The sequence below is a fragment of the Vulpes vulpes genome, chromosome 5 (assembly GCF_048418805.1).
Source record: "Vulpes vulpes isolate BD-2025 chromosome 5, VulVul3, whole genome shotgun sequence".
Classification (NCBI taxonomy): domain Eukaryota; kingdom Metazoa; phylum Chordata; class Mammalia; order Carnivora; family Canidae; genus Vulpes; species Vulpes vulpes.
The window spans coordinates 124,113,888-124,138,064 of record NC_132784.1 but is presented as its reverse complement, the minus strand read 5'-3'; the positions used below and the strand labels follow the sequence as shown (position 1 = coordinate 124,138,064).

General features: G+C 37.2%; 1 protein-coding gene across 3 annotated transcripts in view; it reads left to right on the top strand.

Annotated features, from left to right (window-relative positions):
• The window catches only part of RELN (reelin), a 478,955-nt gene that overhangs the window by 267,219 nt on the left and 187,559 nt on the right, over positions 1-24,177 (top strand). For all 3 annotated transcript variants that reach the window (XM_072759913.1, XM_072759912.1, XM_072759911.1), the window contains exons 9-11: positions 2,467-2,563; positions 5,450-5,690; positions 23,053-23,198. In XM_072759913.1, coding sequence (XP_072616014.1) covers positions 2,467-2,563; positions 5,450-5,690; positions 23,053-23,198 — 484 coding nt within the window. The remainder of the gene's footprint in view (positions 1-2,466; positions 2,564-5,449; positions 5,691-23,052; positions 23,199-24,177) is intronic.

Sequence of the window (24,177 nt, the reverse complement as noted above, 5' to 3'; positions counted from 1 at the left end):
AAGATCTTTGACTTAAGACGAGAAAGAAAGGAGAGGAGAAAGAAAGAGGTACCTGTTGCAGATGGCCCCTGGTCATTATTGCCCTCCTCACTGTGTGAAAGGTGCTTTGAGGCATGTGACAACTCTGCATCGCAGCAAATGGCGGCAGGGAATTCGGGGTGCCATTAGCCACCTGTGCACATGGACATTGATGAACTCTTCCCCTCATCCCAAATAGACTCCAGTAACCATTGTCAAGCTGGGCAAGGAAAATCTCAATCTTCTGGCTGAAGTCTGTGTGACAGTGGGGTTGCAATTCAGAAGGGAGTATGTGAAGAAAAATGGTACCCGGTGTATGTGGAACAACTACACCCAGAGTGGGAGTGGGGGATCATTTACCCATTGAACTGATACCATTTGGAATGGGATTTTGTGCGGGACGTCAGGGGGATGCAGATAGCCAAAGCCACTGGTTCTGTTGGGGGCGCTACTTCCAGCTCAGGCCTCCTTCTTCAGTTCTCTTTTCCGGGGTGCACATCTGATCTCTAGGAGCTCTGCATCTTTGTCTCACGGCAGGGAGAAGCACAGCTTTATCCTGAAAGTACTGAGGAACTGTTGAAGGTTTAATTACAGGCAGGGAGGTAATATGATTATGAGTTTACTTGTAGGAAGAGGACTGGCAGCCGTGTGGCTAGAGAAGTTGGTGAGAGGCTGGAGACAGGGAGGCCAACTAATGACCACTGCGGAGTCCTGGCAGGAGCGAATGAGGGTCTTACTGACAGTGCTGAGGAGAAGATGGATTTATAAAGATTTTAGATATGCAAGAATGTAATGACTAAATAGCCGAGGAAAAATGAGTCACCTGCCCAGTGCCTGTGTTTTATAGGTACATAATGAACTAAATTCCCCAACCTTGAGATGCTGGCTTAAGGAAATAGGAGAGAAGTCATATTTGTCATCACACTAGAACACATTTGTATTCTGATGCTTATCAGCTGTCCTTTTGTCTTAATTGGTAAACAGTTTGAAGGAATTGCCTTCTGTAAGGCACATGTTTGGCTATCATTCGCTTTACCTGTTCCTTTATCAGGGATTCACCTTCTCCATTTGCTTTTAGGAGCTAATGGTAAACACAACACAAAGGAGGCACAGAAGTGCCATTGCAATTCTTTAGGCTGATTTGAACTTTGTTTTGAAATAAACAGATTGTCAGCCAGTCCTCATTCTTGTTTGTTTTAAAGTTTGTCCCATATAATCCCGGCCCCTTCCAATTGCAGCCTCGCAGCTTGATATTTATTTTAAGCAGCTGCTTATAAAAAGTAAAATTTAGCAATGATCAAAATGGCATAAGGTGGGTTTGTGTTTGAGCTTAAGGTTGCTGGGGAGCTGTCCTTTGAATATCCTTTCTTTCATACTTTTTCTACCCACATTTTGGCTGTGAGAATAAATCTGGGAAAACTGCCTTTTGGCCTTTTAGCACATTGCCAGCTTTGGCGATTGCAAACTAACTGGTGTTGTACTAAACACCACTGAAATAAAATAAATGAGTCTATTAAAGCTTGGAACTCCTGAGAACTACAAATGTAAAAACCGTCAACAGATGCCATTTGCTGAAACCGAGGCTCCTCTAGCAGATGGGTGAAAGTTAAACATAAATTGCACTATTTCTTTTTCTGTTAGTTCATTTGTTTTTAATATAGTATGAAAAAAATCCTGCTATTCGGTTACAATAAACTTCTGGCATATGTTTCATGGCTGTTTTGGGTATTCTGAGAAGATCTTTGAAATGATAGTCATGCTATGTTTTATTATATGAATTCATTGAATGTGTAGAAACACATCCTTGTCAGAGTTTTAAAACTTTCCTTGGTCATATTTCCAGTGTGGAAAATCATAGTGAGAAATAATCACCAAATGTTCACAATGGGACATAATAATGTCTCTTAAATCTTTCATGGTGGGCTCTCGTAAAATAGTATCAATCATATCTAATAGTTCTCATTCATTTAGTACTTGAATTTTCTTCGCAGTATTTTAGTTTCTCACATGCTGTCTAATCATTTAAATAACACACAGAAGAATGGTACTTTTCGTCCTCGTTCAATTTAATGACTTATATACCATTTAATGCAATCACTATTAACTAATATTAACTTGCAAGAACTATAATGACATTATTAATTATTCTAGAATATTTAGATATTTCTTGGCATAGAATTGTTTATTTTATAATTTAGTTTGGTTTAGTTGTGTATCTCCCAAGAAATCTGCAGAGGTTTTTTTGCCTTTTTCCCGATTTCTAAAGTGATTTATCAAATAGTATTTATCAGAACTAATCACAAGAAATTTCAGCATAGTTGGAGGAATGGTGAAGCAAGTAAATAAATATTTAAATGGTTATAAAATTATCTCACATTTATGAAGAAGGATAATATGCAATTACAGTGTTTTTTTAACTTTGAAACTTAATGTTATTGCTCTTTACAGGCTCGGGTTCATGTCGCTTTAGTTATTCGGACCCCAGCATCACCATGTCCTATGCCAAGAATAATACCGCAGACTGGATTCAGCTTGAGAGAATTAGGTTTGTTATCATTTAAAGTAGTTTCATAAATCCTGACATAGGTGGGTTTCTACTTCCCTGTTTGCCTTCATTCCACCACCGATTTTACTCTTCATGGTTAAAAGTATTCTGGTTGTTAATTACCCTGAATTACCTGCCTGCACATATGACTCTCTGCCTTATTTGAAGAAGTATTGTTAAAAGAGTCATTTTCCATTCAGAGCCTCCCACGGTTCATAGTAGCTGTAACAAACCATTTTTGGTAAAAGCACATTTGGGAGAATAACCTTTATGATGGAATCCTCCACAAAATATCATCATTCTGCTCTCTGGCCTGGCTATGGGCTGGCTTGGAGGCCTAGGAATATATGAGATTACCACATAAATTCCTCCCAGTCTGGGATGGTAATGAGTTCATAGCCACTGGGGCTTTTGCATCTAATCTTTAGTTCTGTCAATTCCCCCTCCAACTTCTCATAGGCAGGTTCTAAAATTCTATTATCATAATTGTGATGCAATTTATAGCCATTTTATTACATTTTCTTTATTAAAAAAAAATCCCTCGGTAAGAAAATGAAGTAGGATGCTTAAAGAAGAAGCTCACTCAAGTTGAAAAAATATGGTTAAATTAGCAAAACTCAAATTATAACTTCTGGAAAGTTTAAATCATAAAACAATTCAAAATGGATGCTTAATTTTGGGTCTGGTAAGATATTTAAAGGGAAAAAGACTGATTTGAACTTTTATAAAGTAGTTAATCTGATTGGTTTAGTTCTTAATATTAGCATAATTCACATAGAACATTTTCCATCAGTTTTCTTTCTTCACACACTAGTTTTCCTACCATAATTCCATATTGAAAGAACTGCAGTTTATTTAGGGAAGAAGAGTATATATTAGGTTCTTAGTCTTTAAAACTAAACCAATCTGCCTAAAGTTTCCAGCAATATTTCAAATTTTAAAAATTGCCACATGTTCAAGGTCTACCCCACCCAGAAACTGAGAAAAGTGACTCCAACTCATGGGTTTTAATAGACCGTGTCTCTCTGAGGCAGGATACCCATATAATTCATAAGGACCTGGTACAAGCCAAGCTCTGACATGCTGTATCAATTTTATAATAGCACCTTTCTATTCTTTAATTTCTAGTAGTTATTTTGAAAATAGTTTCATATTAAATACTTATTTATATAAATGGCTTTAAACAAGGCAGCATATTGAAAATTTTATCCATACCTGCATTTTTTCTCTATCCAGTAGTAATATATCATAGTTTAGGTAAATTGTAGTAGACATTTCTTGCTGGAAAACAGCTACATATTTTTAATATGATGAATAGTGAATGTATACATATTTTTTTCCTTGTTAGCCTTTTTCTTTATATCAAACTTGAAATCTGATCCATCATTATAACTCAAAACTCTGGTCCTTCATTAAACCCTCTTCTCTAGAATGGTAACTTCTTACCATAAGCCTTTTTTTTTTTTGTATACATTTAATTACAACATACAAACATCACATTCAGCTGACTCCATTTGGTTTTTCACTAAATGCGACATTCAATTTTAGACCATGCTCCAAGCTATCATGCTCATGAATGCAAATTTTCCTTACCAGAAGTGATCAGAGTGAACATATCTTCAATCACTTCCTAAAACTAAAATATACCATTTTCATTTATTTAAATTCTTTCTGAAGCTAAAAACATAGTCATTATGAAATATTGTTTTAAAAGGCAATTGGTTACCCCCAAAGGTAAGGTACAGCACCTATAACCTACACTGACAATTCTTTGGAAATCTGTGTGCTTCATTGGGGAGTGAAAAATATGTCTCTTCTATGGTCCTTCCAAACTGATTAATAGTAAGCCCAGGGTGCTACTAGTTTGCATTTTAGAACCACTTTTTTTTTAATTTATTTATTTATGATAGTCACAGAGAGAGAGAGAGAGGCAGAGACACAGGCAGAGGGAGAAGCAGGCTCCATGCACCGGGAGCCTGACGTGGGATTCGATCCCGGGTCTCCAGGATCGCGCCCTGGGCCAAAGGCAAACCGCTGCGCCACCCAGGGATCCCTAGAACCACTTTTAATCTTAGCTAAAGCAATCATTTTTGCTATAGCAGGTTTCTACTTAGGTAGAATAAAATATTTAATAAAAATACTCTATCATATAGTACAGAAGGGCCTAGATTCTAACTATAAAAATCATGTTAAATCATATCAAGCTTTTAAAGATTGATTTGCATGAAGTTGTGAAGAATTACATAGAGTGTTTAATTTTCATGGCAAAACACGCATTGATATAAACAAAGAAAATAAAAATGAATCTGGTTACTAGAAATAAGTTATTAAACACAGATTATGTAATAGCATATAGTAGTCTCTCATAGATACAAAATTTCAAGGAAAGAATCAAAATTAAGAAGGTAATTTTATAGTCTTTCTACTTTTTTTCTTTATAGTATCAAATAAAATTAACTGTGAGATTATTTGAGTTTTTGCAGTTTTCTGCCACATGCAAAAAACTATGCTGGAGACACTTTGATTTTTTGCAGGACCCATAAAGTCTATGCCATTGTCTCTTCAATTATTCCTTTACTGGCTTGAACATACTCAGTGTCTGCCTTGCATTAAAAGAAGAGCTCTTGAAGACATTTAATGTTTAAACTGTCATCACTTAATATGAACATCTTAATCATCAGCATATACTAAAAGATTTGAGGGCTAAGGGATTATGTGTATTTAATCTGCAATAATATACTATTAAGATAATAAAACTACAATTTTAATTAGGAAACAAAATTGATCTACAAAAAAGAAGAAATGGATACTGTTGAACTTTTTTGTTCATTTATTATATAGCACTTTAAGATATGGCACCAATTCCCATCTCACTGTATGTTGCAGAGCCCCCTCCAATACCAGCACAACCATCCATATCCTCTACCTTCCTGAAGACGCCAAAGGGGAGAACGTCCAGTTTCAGTGGAAGCAAGAAAGTCTCCATGTAGGCGAAGTGTATGAAGCCTGCTGGGCCTTAGATAACATCCTGATCATCAACTCAGCTCACAAACAAGTCATTTTAGAAGACACTCTTGATCCAGTAGACACAGGCAACTGGCTTTTTTTCCCAGGAGCTACAGTTAAGGTTTGAGTTCTTTTTTGTTTCTTCTCCTTCCCTCTGACACCTAATCTTAATAAACCAAATTAGACAAAGATAACTATTCTTTCCAAATCCACTAGTAAAGAATAAGTAATATGCTTATTTATGTTACCTTCTCTTGTAAGGATGGGGAGTCATTGATACAAAAAAACATTCATTTATTCATCCATTTAGTAAGTGTCTTTAAGGAATCACTGTGCCATGTCCTGGGCTGAACAGTAGAGAATATAACCACAGAAAGGCAAATATGTTTCTTCCCTTCACGTGGCTGTCAGCTTAGTGGGGGTAGTTAGACGGGTCAACATGCAAATACAAAGCAATATAATTTCTATGATTTGCTGGGGAAATTTGGAGCTCCAGAAGTACAATATACAATACTGAATCCAGTCTCAAGGAATTAGGAAGATTCTTCAGATAGGGATCTAAGAAGAGACCAAAAGATAATTTAAAGTTGACCGGGTGGGAGGAATAGTGTTTCTAGGATCAGAAATCACATACATAAAGAATAGACAGTGAGAGCACAAAGCTCTTAGACAATGTTCAAATTAGTTCTCAACAGATTTTGAGTTGAGACTTGTGATAGTGAAGTCTGGAGATGTGGCCAGTGACAAAACCTTGAAGATCTTTCAAGCCTCTGTAGAGTGTGAACTTTATCCTGACGGTGTAGCAAGTCACTGAATTGCTCCAAATAAGTGCAACAATCAGATTAGATTTTTTAAATACACCTTTGAGGTGGAGGATGGGATACAAGGGAGAAAGTGCAGGTAGAGGGACCATAGAGGGGGCTGGTAATGGAAGTCCAGACTTAGGGGACAATGTGGTTGGATTATAGAGATTTTTATGAGAGGGAATGGAGAAGATTCAGGACCAATTGAGATGATGAGGGAATAGCAGGTGAATAGCAGGTGGTGAGGACAAGATTTGGGCAGCAGGGTGGACAGCAGTGGCATTCATGGAAGCAAGGAGGAGCAAGTTCATAGAAGTTGATGAATTCACTCTGGACATATAAATCTTTTTTTTCATATAGATCTTTTTTAAATTGAGGTATATTTGATGTATAATATTATAATAACTTCAGGTGTGCCATGTAATGATTTAATATTTGCTGTCTTGCAAAATGATCATCCCAATAAGTTTTGTTGATATCCATCACCTCACATTTACAAAATTTTCTTCTTGTGATGAGAACTACTCTCTTAAAGGCTTTCAAATATGCAGTACAGTATTATTAACTATAGTCATCATGCTGTACAGTGCGGGCATCTTGATCCTGATAATCCTGGGGATGGGCAAGAAGAAATATTTGATGGGAGGTTAGAAAGCCATGAGGAACTCAGAGGAAGTGTGGCAATTATAGCCTTTTGCATGGAAATTAAAATCATGGGCTTTCCTGCCCAGAGAGTGTGTGGAACAAGAAATTGTGCCTAGGCAATTTGAAGACTGCCATTAGACTCTCAACTGGGCCCTCTCAAGTTTCCAATATATGAAAGTAAAGTGCAAATTAGGTTAAAAAAATAATGAACCCTAGTCTATATCCTCTCACCTGGACATTTTCTCTTTAAAAAGGTATTTTTTTCTTGAGATAATCTTAAGAGAGCCTTCTACTCTTAGCCTAATGCATGTATTATGAAAATATTTTTAAATAACATTTTTTACTATTGTAACAACTCACGTAAAAGTTGAAAAACTTGGTAACCTACTAGTAGGTGGATCTTGTTACCAAATATTTGTTGTTTAATACTTTGTTTTCCACCAAAATATATTTACTAATATGTGCTTACTGTCATTTGTTTTTTGTCTGAGTTAGTGCCAGTCATCTTACTTCTGCAAAATGATTATCAGTGTGAAAAAGGAGCTTGAAGATGAGTGTGTTTGGGGGGGGGTGTGGGGGGGGGTGATGATCAAGTACATTGCCATTTACATATGGCAGTAATTATTTCCATAACTTGTTTGTAAGCATTTTATATTTCTCTACTGGACAAAGTTAATCCTTGGTTTTACATTGGATTTTGAGCTGTAAAGGAAAAATTATGTATCATTTTAACATAAGAGAATAAGAAGTATAGCACATTATATATACTCAGCCACTTAAAACTTCATATATTTTCTGCAAAAGTTGATTTCTAATTACACACAAAATGTAAAAACACCAAGTCTGATTTGATGAATAAAATATTTAAAACCTGAAAAAAAAAAACTTAACCTAAAAGTGCTTAGAGAATTTTTTTAAATATGATTTACTGATACAACGGGCTGCACAGAGGAGGTAAACATCTTAGATGTTCACCTCCTTTTAATAATTTTTTCGAATTTTAGAAAAATGATTCCAAATTATTTAGAATCCTTCAACACAGGAACTCCCCTGACACCATAACTTCTTACTTAACAACTCAAACACTAGATATCTTACATTAAGTTGATGAAATCACACTAATGGACTGATGTTAGGAATGGGCCTCATGCTAGCTCAATGTGAGAAAACACCCAGAAAACCTTATGGAAATTTATTCTGACAAAAACTCTAAAACTCTGGTTCCTTTCAAGAGAGCCCATGGATTCCTTTCATATGGGTGTAGAAAAGAACCTTTGTAAGGATATCTCATGTCATATCCACTGCCACTTGTTTAGAAGGATTTCTGTTGACATTGTTCAACATTGGTGAGAAGACGCAAAAGCCCAGGAAACACACGGGGACCTCAGGGCCTGGGATTTACATCCTTTTCCCCATGATGATCATTTATCATTTGGACTCACAGTCCCTTAACTATATAAATGCAATTTTTATGCCTTGTTTTACAAGCTGTTATACTAATCTAATTAGCCATTCAGTTCCTTAATGGATTGTACTTTAGTACCACCCATGATAAAAATGCATGAAATGTGGTTTTGCTTCAGCGGTGATGTTCTATTAAATTACAACTTGTGTGGGTTATAGTTTTGCTTTGTGGTCCGTCATTTTACTCCCAAACTTACCAGTCACACATTTGAGACTTGCCTGGTGACCTACGAAAAAAACCACTGTGGCTGTCAGGTAGAAATTTTTCTCTGATGTTTCTTTTTGAAAATTCCTTTTAAAACTTTGCAATAATGTAACCTAAGAACTGTCATTTTACCTCATTTGCATGACCACCCTCTTGCTTTCTGGCTCAAACATCAGAGTATGATAAAGTGGCTTTTGCCCAGTGATTTGGAGTTCTAGAAATAAAATTGTTTATTTAAACTGTATGCAACTTCTTCATTAAATATTTCTCCTTCACTTGGTGGCATCTGAAACAAAAACTAAATACAACCAGTTAAAAAACAAGAGCGTATCTCCATGTTCCCATTGGTCACAAGGCATGTTTTAAACATTGCTTTATTTTGGACTTTTGGTTTTGAGGATTATGTCTGTTTGCTTGTTCTACCTATTACCTTTCGTGTTCAGTAAAAGTTTCCAAGATGTTTACATCTTAACTAAATCAAAGAGTGAGTTTAACAGCAATTGAGAAAGTGTGCTTAATTACAAAACAGAGCTCAGTTGAGGAAAAAATGTCCAGGCACAGACATACTACTCTTCATCTAAGTAATAAGGGCTACTTTTTATTGAGCACTTAATATTCCAGATGCATGCACACATACACACACACACACACACACAATATACACTCACAGACATATACACACATATACACAGGGATATACATATATATTATTCTCATGTAATTTTCTCTTTATAAACCTATAAAGCAGGTGCTATATTAGCCCCATTTTACAGATGTGGAAAGTGGACATAGAAGTGTTGAGTAACTTGTCCAATATATCCCTCTCACCCATGGGAGAGCCAGGACTCACATAGAGGAATCTGACTTGATCTTCACTTCATTCACCACGTGGCTTTGCTCTTACATGTCATAAACAGAAGCCAATGTGATTCTGTTTGTCCCGTGTTTCTTCCCAACATCCGTTTAAATTATCTGCCCATTTTCTTCCCCATCACTCTCTGAGTATAGGTTAAAAGATTCTTGTTTTTCCCCTGTTTCTTGATCTTGCTCCAACTGTATTCCATTTGTACTGCACATTCCTTCCTCCAGATGGCTGATTTTTATACATTAGAATTTACTAATGTCAGCCCAAGTGCTGGTCTCTTTCTTCTCTTCCACGCTCTTCCAGCTGATTTTGTTTTCATGGTCCTGGTTACTAGACCAACACAGGTATTGACTGCTGACCTCAAGTGAACTTAAAAGGGGATGGGAGTATTGACATGTTTTCTTTATGGAAGCTGGAGGCATTTGCAATAGGTAACCAGTGTGGGAGGTGGTATAGTGTAAGAATCATGTGATGCTAAAGAAAGAGAAACCGACAGTCTCATGGCAGCGGACTGCCTGTGACAAGGGAGTTAGGAAGCAAAGACCATGTATAAGGATGCCACTGACATAAACTCCAGCATCATTCCTTCACAGAAATCACATCATGCTCCCTCCATACTCAGTACTTCCGATGGTTTCCCATGGGGGCCTAGACCTAACCTTCATCCACATCCCTTGCTCTGCTGTGTTCCAGCCACACAAACACAGTACAGAATTTCACACTCCTACACTTAAGACATGCTTTTCACCTTCTTTTTTCTCTGTCTGGTAATTCCCCAGCATCCTGAAAACCCTTGTTCCAGTGTCATTGTCCATGTGAACTTTTACATCGTTAATGTCTCTCTCCTCTCTGGGCTGCTATAAGTATTAGGTTGATCTAGCAGGAATTGGGGTTGGAAACTGGCTGTGGGAAACATCTCTTTGTTTCCCCCAGTGACCATTCAGATTCAATCTGAAATCTTCTTTGTCTCTGTCCTCTTTGTAGGTCCCAAGACTGCCAAGAGACCAAATAAATCATCCAATCACTTTAGTCTCTCAGTCTCAGTTCAATAACACATATGATCAGTTCAGCATAATAACCTAAGCTCTAAGTTTCATCCGTAGCTTCTCCACCCTCTTCCAGCTTAGGTCTCCTGCAGTGGGAATGGAGAAGGTGGTGGTCAGTTCCTGCTCCTTCTTCCTCACCACCCCCCACCCCAGATTTCAGCCTCTGAACCCTCCAGGGCTGGGTGTGGAGGAAGCAGAAGAGGCAGAAGGCAGATATTGTTACAAGCTGGAATTATTGATCCCTTGGAGAGCTGGTTCTCTCTTTGATCTACCTTTGGGCCCTTTGGAAATCTCCCCATTCACATTACTTCTGGGAATCTCTCACCTGCCATTCTTTTATGTATCTCTCGTGTCGGCTTTCACTTTCAGTCCCTGGGCCTCTAGTTAATGACTACAACTTCTTTCCATTGCGGGCTTCTTGTCAGGGAGCCATCTGGGGCAGGATTTCAGACAAAATAGGCTGTTTCTCGTGTCCATGGGCCCAAGCCTACTCTCCAGTAAACATTCACCTTGGATTCATGATTGAGAGGAGAGTCGTTACTTCTAAGCACAGCCCTCTTCTTACCTAGCCATCTTCCAGGCAACTCCAGGCACTAGTCCAAGGCCATCCAGCATACCATCCAATGCACCAGGCTTGAGGAGAGAAGAAGGTACCTTCCTCCTCTGATACAATCATGGGTGGGACTCACAGTTCACCACCAGTCCTCTCTAAGGAAATCATTTCTCTACTATCCAGCTTCCTACACACATCAACTTTAAGTTTGTCTCCCTGCAATTTGAGTAACTAAACCCTACTATCACCTCTTTCACTAGGTCCTTAGAGCTGGTCCATCCAACCCTTACCCTAGAATGTGGAGTAGTTGCCACCTATTAGACCGTCAACCAAAACTGATACAAAACTAGTTCCATTTCAGTATTCTCTTACACAGGACCTATACCTCTATGAGAGCATTTACAACATCACTTTCCTTTTATGTTTCTGTCTCCCTGGTTAGAATGTCAGTTTTTTAAGCTTGGGGACTATTTCAACCATTTTTTAATCTCCTGTGTTTGACACATGATGGATTGTTGTTAGGTGTTAGCTGAATGAATGAAAAGCTGGAAAAAACAAGATCTAGTTTATGAGGAAAGAATGAATTTCATTTTCACTGATAACTTGAAGGCAGTTGAAAATATTGTGAATGGAACCAGAGACAGTCCAACTGTTAAGAAAATGGGCTTTAAAAAATTAAAAAATAAAAATAAATTTAAAAAATGGGCTTAACTATGGGGGTTCAAATCTTCATTAGCCATCTGGTTTGGGGCAACTTCTTTTAACGTCTTAGCTGCTCAGTGTCCTCATCCGTAACAGGATAATAATAGTATCCACCTCAAGCTGTGATAATAAAATAAGAAAATACATATAAAACCCGTGGAACAGTCCCTGGCACATAGAAAGGGTTCAATAGATATGTGTCCTCTTTACTGAAACTTTGAGAATAAGCTCCACAAGGAAGTGAACATAGAGGAAAATGTGTAGAAGGCAAAGGATTGAGCCAAAATCTCTGATTATGAGGCATGGGAAAATAGGATAGCAAAAAATATAGACTCCACAAATTATGTCATTCGTATATATCATTGAAGTAACATCAGAATCAAATGCATCAAAGGTTGGACACAAGTGGTGCCCATATATGTGACCTTTGGCAATCAAGATAAATGGTATCCATTGGAATTAAGTTTCAGTGCCACTCATGTAATCAGCATTATTAATAGTTTTTATTATCAACATCAAATGATTTTTTAAGTGCTGCTGTTCATAAAACAAAGGAGTAGAAAGTAGTGAGTATGTAAACTATCTAGCTGATGTCCTCGAAAATAATGCTTGAGGGTGTCAGGTCAAATAAGAAAGATGAAAACGATTCACATTCACAGTGCATTTTTCTCCTTGTCTTCCTTAGATTATTTTTTTTCAGTTTCTTTGGGAATATTTAATTCATTTCATCTGAGCCTGTTCTTGTTTTTCTCAAGTAGGGCAGAATGATATAAGACCAAATAGAGTAATTAACTTAAGGAGTTTATGTGATCTGGAGAATTGCAATTATAGGTCACCAGTTTAAATCTGCCCTGGGTTGGTAGAAGGCCATAACCATCTGTTGGCTCTTTGGTAATTACCATGAAATAGGTGTATAACAGTATCGGCTTTTAATATAGAATCTGGATTTATATTGGTTGTGCTTTTTGATTTGGGGTTCGTAAGCTGCAAGAGGTTATAGAGCTACTATGTTCTTCCTCTACAGCCTCTGTGTTTCTCCTCCATCCTCTGCAAGTTCATGGCCTTGCGTGACTCATCTTCCAATGTTTTTCCAGAAAACTTGCCTATTGGAAGAAGACGCACACCACATTCTTATGCTTCTAATTACCATCATGATGTTTTATTTCCCACAAATCCCTAAGCAGCCCTTTGTTCATGACCAAGTAGGTGGGGCTCTAAATGCCAATAAATACAGTGCTGCAAGTTACAAAGCTCCCCAGAGCACCACTCTCATTAGCAATATCCCAGAGTAAGCAGGTTGTGGACTCACAAGGCAAGCGGACTGAAGCCCACTCCGTATTGAATCACGTGTGGTAATTATTGGTTAAGATGACTTTGCCTTCGTTTACAGAATAGTGCATCCCTTTGTAACTTCTGTGTATGATTTCTAGAATAATCAAGAATTATTTGTGTCATTTGTTCCTATTCAAAAGGCACAGAGTATAGCTGCCAGTTCCTCTGCAGTTGCTAGAGGAGTTAAGTGCTACCCCGGCTGCCAGCGCCCATCCCACGGTGGTGCCTCTCCCTGTCAGGTGGCTGTGGGTGTTTGTACCACTTTCAAAAGTGGGAGGCTCATTCTTCCTGTCTGAAGCAGGAGAACAGTTCATCTTAGGGTAACTTCTGGTGCTCCAGCTCTGTGACAATGGTACTGGTTTTGCCATCATGGTTTAAGGTTTTTTTTAGCTCTTTCCAGATAAGACACAGTATCAAGGATCAGCATTTGACCTTGGATAGGAATCTCTTATCTGGGAATACTTGGACTAGCATGGATGCTAAATAATAATAATAATAATAATAATAATAATAGGCACTCTATGATGATAAATAATAGTAGCAAAAATAGTAGGAATAGTAGTCATGATGGCATTTCATGAATGCTTTGTAGGTGCCAGCACTATGAGAAGGACTTATTGTCCAAGTTTTGTATCTATAAGTAGATAGACCATGGGTGTCAGTAAATGGAAGCTTATTTTTTTTAAATGGAGGTTTAATGCTCCATTTTCCTTAGTTACTCTTGAAACATCTGGACACATCCAACAAAGTCATCTCTTTTGAGCTCCTCACACATACATCTGCAATCTGAGAACATCCTTAATTTCCAGTTCAAAGAAAAACAATAAATGTAAGTTTTTGGAGGGCCAACCTGGAGCTCCTTCAGCTAGCAGCCTGCTTTCCATAACTCTCCATCACAGAGAAGAGCCAAAAAGATCAGTGAAGCACTCAGAGGCAAGCCCAGGGATGGATGACGAGCAAGTTTTTTGGTTTTGGTGTTTGTTTTTCTGTTTTTCTCATCCTTTAATAGTACCCCATGAAGCAGAGTTTCTAAATGGATAATATGCTATGGAGGTGATTCTCATCTTCAGTGGCAGCCAAAATTTGTATTTTGAAAGCATGAATCATTTGTGATTCTTTGGTATCTGTGTGTGTGTGTGTGTGTGTGTGTGTGTGTGTGTGTGATGAGAGAGAGAGACAGAGAGAGAGAAAGAGAGAGAGGGAGAGCATGTGTTTTGCCCCCTCCCCATTAATAAATGTTTATATCTGCTCAGCTCGCCTGGTTACTCTGGGCTTGCAAAGGCATAAATCACTGGCTTTTGCCAGCTCTGGAATTGACCCACAGATTAAATGCAGATCACTGCGAGATAGGTGCTGTTAACGCTTCTTTTTTAAGAACTCTTCCCACTCTGATGGCTGTGCCTGCACCTGCTAATCTTTCTCTATTTATTACCCGAGTTCATTGGGTGCCTAGCAAAGAATTCCAGATTACTCCTTCTACACATTTATGTCAACTCGTGTTGAGAAGTAAATCCATGCTAAAGGTCACAGATTCTGTTAGGAAGGTTTGTCCTTTAGAATAGGCTGTGATTTGGTCACATGTATTTAAAAGAAGTTTCCTTAAAAAGTAATTTATTAAATTTTTTTAATTTAGGCCAGGGATTTGGATTTACTAGGCATACAGAATTTAGAAGGGTCATATGTTAATCTTTTCTCTATTACTACTTCCATTTAGACACACTGCCTCCTCTTTACTACATTTACTGTTGATAAATATGCAATAATAATAACAATTTTCCTGTTTAACAAACACCAAAGGCCCTAATGAAGACAACAGCCATTAGGTAAATCAACAACCCATTAAAGGGAAGCATTAAGTCAGAACAGGAGAGTCTATTAATTTTCTTATAGCTCTTGTACATTAAGCATTTGCCAAATTCATTGTCCCAGTGGACGCTAGGCAAGTCTCCAGTTCTGAATAAGAATTGGAGCTTTCACTCTGGGATTCTGCTGTCACTTGTCTAATACTTTTGTCATAAATTGTGGAATTGTTAATGCAGAATAAAGGTCATTATGTCCAAATTATGAAAAAAGGTAAATTAATTTGTCTGAAAATTTAAAGTCTTAATGCAAGTTGAAGGCTAATGAAAAAAAACCCTAAGACAAATGGTGAAAGGGATGATCACACTCGAAGCAGAGTTCACTTTTAAACATGTATTTTGGGGGATATAATCCCCTGGTAGATCAATAGCTGCCTGCTATCATGCCTAACTTGTCTTCCAGAAATTAAGCATTCCAGAAAAAGGTTTCAGTGATCCACTCAATTATTTCATTTTGGTTTTTTAGAGTATAAAGACAAACAGGAGGAAATCAGATAAGCTTTCCAGAAAAGTGCTTTGCAAATCGCTGTACTGGAAACTATCTGGTGTAGAACTTCAGGGATTTGAGTCCCAGCTTTCTAATGAGAATAAACCTGAGCTCAGTAAGACTTGTGGCTAGTCCATGTTCCCATGTCTTTTTCCATTAAGAATCGGAATGTTAACTATGATTTCTGGCCAGATTCCAGCTTGGTTAATTGCATGCTGTCTACGTAAATTCCCTTTGCTTGGGATGTTCTTCACTTTGGATTGCATTGCTCTTATTGTCATGTTTCCCCCAAGAGGTGGGTACATGATATTGTAGAATGAGCCAGAATATAATTTGTCAAGCTAATAAGAGTACTTTGGGGATGAAGGGTTAAACATAAGTAGTGTACTTTTCACAATTTCCCTCCAATGCTGCCTATTTGTACAGTAATTAATGTGGAATAGCATTAGTGAAACATGGCATTGAGCCAAATCACCATGACAAGGGTGGCAATAACACAGCATAAATAATTTTTATAAATTCTACTGGAAGTAACTATTCAAACAAACCCCAGAATCTCCCTGATGGATGCATCTTTTTGTTTGTTTGTTTTGGATCTGAACCTGCCACATATAATCAGTAATTAACACAATGTTCTGTGAGATTTATTTTACTCTATATGAATGTCAAGAACATAACATTTGTCATCATTTTTGTGCCTAGTACAGGACATGGCACAGTAACTTGCATGGTGGCACTCACTGAAGTAAGGTTTGTTAAGCAAATGAATGAAGATGGGGCAATGAACATTTATTGATTTCCTGAGATTCCCCAATCTTTAGTAGGTCTGTTGTCTACAGTTTCTCATCTAAGCCTCACAATTACTCCCATTTCACAGATGAAAACACAGAGGCTCGCAGAGGCCAAATGGCTTTCCCAGGATCAAACAGTTTTGATTTTTTGTAGCCCGGTATGTTTGACTATAAAGCCACCCCTTTCATTCCTCAATCTCTCACAGCCTCCCACATTGTACCTGGCATCCTTGGCCTTAATTTGAGAAGGCAAGTCCGAAAACCTCAGACCCTGTGAAAGTCAAGTTGATCTCCGTAGACAAGGTTAATGACCGCCCTATGGAATTTTACATTGTTATTCTTACTCTCATTACTCCAATTCAAATCTGTCATTGTTGCCATCTTAGAGTTGTCATAACTATTGCCAAGTAATTATACACTTGTCACAAAATATACCATAAATCGAATCTTTATGAATCTTGGTGAAAAGTGGTTCAAATGTGAATGCTTAGGGAATCCAGAAAACAATGAGAAAAAATACTCTTTAAGCTCCCTTAAATCCACTCACCATGGTAGAATCTATTGTGTTGACTAGAGAAAATGCACTTCAGCCCTCCTGCACCTGGACTATGTTCATAGCCAAGTTTTCAGTTTTTTAACTGGCATTAAATTACCTAGAAATTGAATGTGTGGAAAATGACAGAAATTCATTTTGCCTCATGAAAGAAATCATTCTATTCCTATTTTTTTTCAATATAGTACAAAAACCTGTACCTTTAAAGACCATTGACCCAGGATGTAGGAAATATGTATTTCTATATGATAATAGCTATAGCATAGAGAAAGGCTTAGGAAACACAATGATGTGTAGGCTATAAGTCAGTCGATTTCCAATCACTCAATCACACATCTCAGTGTAGTCCAGAAACTCCTATACCAATATATTTTATTTCCAGCCAGACATTGGCTAATTTATGACTCTGCCAACAATGCCATTTTAATTAATTTTATTCATCTTATTTCTCTTTCCTCTGCTCCTCATATCTCATCTATTTGCATTGCCTAGATTTTAATTAAAAAACCTCTCCTCTCTAAGGAGCAATCTGAAGTGGCAAAAATAATCACTTAAAATATTACAGTCATTAAAAAATTGGCTGTGGTGGAAGCCATGCATTTTCAATTTTCCTACAAATGATGTTTTAGCTTCCTTTTAAAGTGCACTTTGTATCTGAATTGTCTGCCACCAGCCAGCTTGGCTATCAAAAATGGTCTTCCAGCTGGGTGGGCTGAGTGACAACTCCTTAATGGAGGAAATGGATGGCTCTCTGCTCATGTGGAGGGGAAGGCATACCAGGCAGATTTCATTCCATCTGCCACCAGCTCTCTGCAAGCTGGCATTGCCCAAATGCCCAATATACTCATTCCAACAAAAAGGATATCGTCAAAAAAATAAATTGTAAAGCTACAGATGCCTGAAAGAAGCATCGGGGCCATTAGACCCCAGGGAGATAATATTAAGAGGTGCCTCAGTGTTCATCTTTGATGAAAACCTAATTAAACTATGGTGGGGGCGATTGCAAGTACTTTTACAAGTACAGAGGTGAAGTCATTAACATTTGCAGCAGAGGATAGGGAGCAACCTTAGAAAAATGCTATCCTGAATTGTGGCCAAGGACTTGTTATATTGAGGAATTTGCACTGATGTTTCCTGTTGATGCTTTTCTGAATGGCAAATTCTTGTCATTTGGCTACACTGTGTTCTGCTTTTCAAGTAAAGGAAACTCATTTAACTGCAAAGTAGGAAAATATTTTCAATTGACAAGTAGAAACAAATATGGACTTATATTTAAGGGATTTTTAAAATTTGGAGATCTCCAGAACTTAGAACTATAAAGTATATGTCATTGATCAGTGCTAAAGTAGTGACACAAAGGAAAAATAATTATAATATCATAATTAATCCATATTAGGAGGGCTAGAAATAGAAATATTTAAAGCCATCTTCAGAATTTATACCTTTATTTTGTCCCAAATATATGCTTAGTTACTTGATATATATTCACCATAAGTCAGTCAAAAGCTAGAACTCGGGAAATCAAATTTTATGATCATTTGCTCAAAAAAAAAAAAACCTGACAGATTTTTAGTATACTCAAAATACTCCTGAATTCCAAAATACTCTTGTTTGTATCATATCAAGAGTTCGTGTATCTCACAAAGTTAGACCTTTAACTATCTTTTGAAATTGTTTAGATTTTAATTGTTATTACATAAAAATCAGTTTGAATAGATGTTAAACAAAAGCGGCTGGGTATTAAAATCACTGAGAGCAGTTTCCTGAAATTCTTTTCATATTTTCAATGCACATTTTGCTTGGATTATTAACATAGTATACTGATATTATCCAGTGCAAGTTCATCAGTAGAAAAAAGTGGTAATGGACATCTTGCATTATTAAGTTGTCCGGTCTTCAGAGAATTTTTGGTAATCTGCCAAAATTTGGAGGACTTTTAAACTTCTAATTGATGCTTCTGTTTGTCCTAAAAGTGAATGAGTGCTAGTGGTATTTTTACCATATGGTATTTTGGGACATACTCTTTTACATTTTACTAAAGGTTTTAAGTTGATTTGAAAAATTTTAAAAACTGTTCTAATGAGAAACATACTTAAAAATGGATTTAAAGATATTTCTATTTCTGTATCACCTACTGCTAAGAGTATGGAATACAACAGCTTATTTTTGGAAAAAATATATATCCAGAAATAAAATAAGATTATTGCATAGCCCTCGGAAGTTTCAGAAACACATTTCCACAAGTAATATCACTTGCGCTTCTAACAACACCTCTAGGGAATAGATATTACAGACATCATTCTGTACCCTGAGAAATTCAGGCCTGCAGAGGTTAACTGACTTATGCAAAACCATGTAGCTGTTAAGTAGAGCAACCATATTGGAACAGGTCTTCTGGTTCCAATCCTCAGACTTCTTGAGGATGGATAGCAAATGAGTCTTCACTTCTTGTCATCTTGATTGGTTTTGGTTTCTAGGATTTTGTTCTTTTCCAACCTTCATCTTCTCAATTCATGTAAGTGCTGAATTAATTGAGGTAGATTTTAGGGGAGAGTTCAGGCAACCCTGTAACCCAGCAGGCCATGCATTCCCATCCAGAGGCAGAGATGCAGTATCAAACAAGCTGAGTTCCAGGGAATTCTATCCCAGTCCAAATGCATTCGTGCATAAATTCTTAGTTTGGAGAGTAACTGGAAAACCAGGCCCATTCTAAGATTTTTGAGCCTCCATGACAAATTCTAAAACAGAATTCACATGGAGCTCTGACTTGCCTTGTAATTGATGTAGGAATCCTCAGAATGAGAACCCTAAACTGTCCCCTTTTAAGAATTTAAGGATTCTTAAATATAGGGCCTATATACAGTCAACCACTAAGTAGGCTTGTTCCTGCTCTCATTCCTGTTCACATGACTCAGGAATACACCAATCTCACACCAACTAGCCCCTATTTTATAGTCCCAATATGACCCCGTTGGTTCATATTACCCTGACTCTAAACCTTGAAAACACTGGGTTCAACTCAGAATGGCAGAAGCAGAAGCTGTATCTTGATCTCCTTAGCGTGGTGGGGAGTCAAGCAGCCATGTGTTGCTGTGTGTGTGTATTCCCAGGCCCTGCTGCCCAGAAAATGACAACCCCATCTTGCTGGGAGAGCAGAGAGGTTGAGCCACCACCCACTGAGCTGTGGCTGTTTACTTTGCATATTGCTTTTTTGGGGTAATGTGTTGCAGCATTGAGGCTATGAAGAAGAGAATATTCACAGAGCAGTACTTTTTCCTCCACACCCAGAGGACTTTGGGCCTATTTAGGAAGGGAGAAGAAAACTAACTGTGAATCTTCCCATAAACCTGACAGACAGGATTGGGATATTTGCAGTGGAAAGACCAGCACTGATTGTTTTAAACCACTGCCCTGTCTGTTTGAATTTAGATTTGGCATCATTATTCTTTCACTACAAGCTGTTAAAGAACAGCTCCTTCCCTATAGAAATAATAAAACTATGCCAAAAACCATCCCATTGTCTCTTTCATGGAAACTCACCAAAGACAGAGACCCTACTAGTTTTTGGATCCTATTAGATTAGCATGAAAATTGGGTAACATTTAATTAAGGTGAGTATTAATATTTTTTCAGATTGCTTTATTGATTCTTGATACGGTAAATATGCTGGCACTCTGTAGTCATCATGTCAAAATGTATATTTGGTAGATAATTTTCAATAAGTATACAATTACAAACAATCTATTCAACTACCAAATCTATTTGGTAACCACAAAATAACTAACTAAAGGTGCTTTAAAATTATTTCTAGTTTTCTAAAACGCCAACTGATTTTAATTTTTTGAAATCAGTTTAACAAGATGCAGTTAAACAATATCTTGTTTTATAATGACTTTTTTGCATAAATTTTCCATCTCAGATGAATTAAAATATATATCAAACTCTTAATAATACAAATTTTGGAAGAGTAGCAAAACATTTAATTTATAACATGGAATTAAAATGTTAACAAACAACTCTGAGGCAAATGAAACCAAAACTGAAATAATTAAATTGATATTTAGCTGGAAATGACTAAGGTTTCATGTTAAGTAGGTCACTCTTTTTATTACCTAAATATGTCCTTTTAAATTGTAATTAAATTTCATGCATATAGATGTTTTATGTATGGCTTTTCCTTAGACAATGACTAAATGTGAAGATAATTGTAAAAAATGTTAGAGTTTGGTGGATTTATTAGGAAAGTAATCTTTGTTATTTTAGTTAGCATTTGTAGTCTTTACAGGATAAAGGTAGTGGACTCTTGGTTTTGTCACCTTTTAACAAAAGGTGTTCTACCTACTATTAAATAAACTGAACCCTAGTTTTCATCAGTTTGTGTGAGTTAGGATCACATATAATGAGCTCAGTTTAGCATCTGTGAATAAACTGTATTCACTGTGGTATGAAGATTCTCAAGCAGGTGATGCTTGCTACACGCTACAGTATTACCTAAGATGATGACAGGTTCTGTGGGTGTATCTTATGTGTTACCACTGTGAAATGACCACCCTCCCCCAAGATCATATGCCCCAACTCTCTTGAACTTCTGGAAGCTTTACTTACTCTTTCAAAATAGTACTCTGACTCTTCCTCAATTGATTTTACCAGCTGTAACCAGCTTGTCATAAAATGCTTCTTTGCATACATCACTCCCTTATTTTAGGACACCATGCCAACAGAATATTGTAGAGCTCACTAAGATTGTTTTACTGTCAGGCTCTGGTCAAATTCTCAAAATCATGCCTTCTGATCACCTTTGTCACTCATTCATACCTGTCATTCAATTTGGATTTTTATCCATCCTTTAAAGCAGGTTAAAAACCTGTTCATCCATTGAACTTATGCATCTAGACCAGCCCTGGACAGCAATTCTTACCTTTTCTCACTCATTAGCACTTGGCATCTGCTGCCTAACATTGAGACCTATCTTTGATATCTCTCAGTGAGACTGGGATTTTTTTGAGAGCAAAGATAATATATTATTATACTTCATTATAAACCCCTCCCCTCTCACCTTCCTTAATGCCTTCTACATAGTAAATTCTCTGTAAAAGAATAACTGATTACTTGAAAAGGCACAGCCGTATCATTCATTCATTCATCATTGAATTATTCAACAATTTTTTTAAATTTCTACTATATAAGCCAAACATTGTATATATAGCACTGAACAAAATGGACATGATCCCAGCTCTACAGAACTCACAGTCACTGGACCAGATATATTCTGTCCAATTATTTTTCTTCATTTGTATTTCATTTTAAGGGTATATAAAACTTAAAAAGTTGTTTGATCTTTCTTTTATTAGTATTTCTATGTATATGACTTACTACCAAAAATTAGTTAATAAAAACTTACATTTATACATAAAAAAAGTAAATATTCAGTTTACTCAGCTCCAGAGTTTGATCTGACCTTTGACTATTCACTTTAAGCTGAGAAAATAGAGGTTAAAAAATGTATCACAAGAAACTCTTTTTTCTTTATTCATTGCAAACCTTGTGCTTTGGGGGAGAATAACAAAGATTGTGATTTCCCAGCTCTTCATGAGAGCCATCATGTACTACTTAGGTCTCACCAGAAACTTTTATTCAAGAGGTAGCTGAGAATATACGATCATATCAGGGATTACTTTGACCTTTTCTATATTCCATGTTTTGATTAGCTGGCTATTCTGTTCCTATCCCATTTACAGACAAATCGCGAAAGGCTTGAATGGCAAGCCAGAAATATAGAGAATATTGAAAAGGTCAGTGTGATTTAGCCCATAAGCACAGTATTGAAAATATATGACAAGTCATTATCACTCTTAATTCCCATGACAAGGACTAGGTAAAGATGGGAAATTATTACAATTAAAATATTCTTGTTTCATACTGAAGGCTGACATGGCAAAGCTCAAACGGCCCCTGGACTCCTTTTTTTGTGATAACTTCATAAGTTAGAAAGAAATTGTAATTGAATTAAACAGGACAAAAAAAAAAAAAAAGAAGTAACAAGCTCTTCTGATTTGAGAGTCCATCATAGAGGGAATAATATAGTGACTTTTCTAAAAACTCTAATTATGCATGGGTAAGACAGATCCAGCTACAAAACCAATTCAACAGCCACCCCCTGCTCTCTTTTCACCTACAGCATAGCTGTCAGTCAGAAGGCAACTCTATTTATTTCCACGGAAATGAAGGCAGTGAGTTCAATTTTGCCACCACCCGGGATGTAGATCTTTCTACAGAGGATATTCAAGAGCAGTGGTCAGAAGAATTTGAAAGCCAGCCTACAGGGTGAGTAATTGCTATTCCATGCTGTGTATAGCACTTATATTTATTCCACTGGACATATTTTAAGTGCCTATTATTAAATAGCAAAAGCATAGTTAAATCAATATTGATTATTCTTTTTTAAAGGATTTATTTATTTGAGAGAGAGAGAGAGGGAGGAAGGGCAGAAGGAGAGGGAGAGAGAATCTTAAGCCACCACTGTGCTGAGCACCCAGCCCAATGTGGGGCTCAATCTCATGACCCCAGCCAATCTCATGGCTCAGGTATTTAACCGACTGAGCCACTCAGGTGCCCCAAAGCTGATTTTTCTTACAGACAGGACAAGTAGTTACACTTGCCCTTAACATTCTTCATTAAAGAATCAACTATTTTTCTATGTAGTAAAAATTTGTAATTACAAATGCCTTTTAACTGCAGTTGAAGCACTTATAGTTCATCTTCGTTTATTCAGCTTTTACTGGGAAAACGTTTTCTTCAATGTGTATAGAAGGCAAAATCTTTCCACTACTATTATATTGAGACTTTCAGTCATCTTCCTGGAGATTTATAGATGCTGCTACTTGATTTTCAGTGGAATGTGGTTTTGATCTATAAAAATTTTTTAGGGAGTAAAATTTATTTTTGAGAGTTTTTTTTTTAAGATTTTATTTATTTGAGAGCAAGAGCACAAGCAGGGGGAGTGGGAGAGGGAGGAGCAGACTCCCCACTGAGTGCAGAGCCTGATGCAGGGCTTGATCCCAGGATGCTAGGATCATGACCTGAGCTGAAAGCAGGCGCTTAACCAACTGAGGCACCCAGGTGCCCTTCTTTGAGAGATTTCTGAAGGAGAAATATGAGCTGATGTTGACGAAGAAGAGAGCTAAAGCAATGAGCATAGTTTGGTGGTGGTATTTTCTGGCCATTCTGAGCGAGGTGCCTTCTTCTAGGTCCTGTGGCCCTTAAGATATTTCCTACCAATGAGCAGCATTTTCCTGGAAGTTAG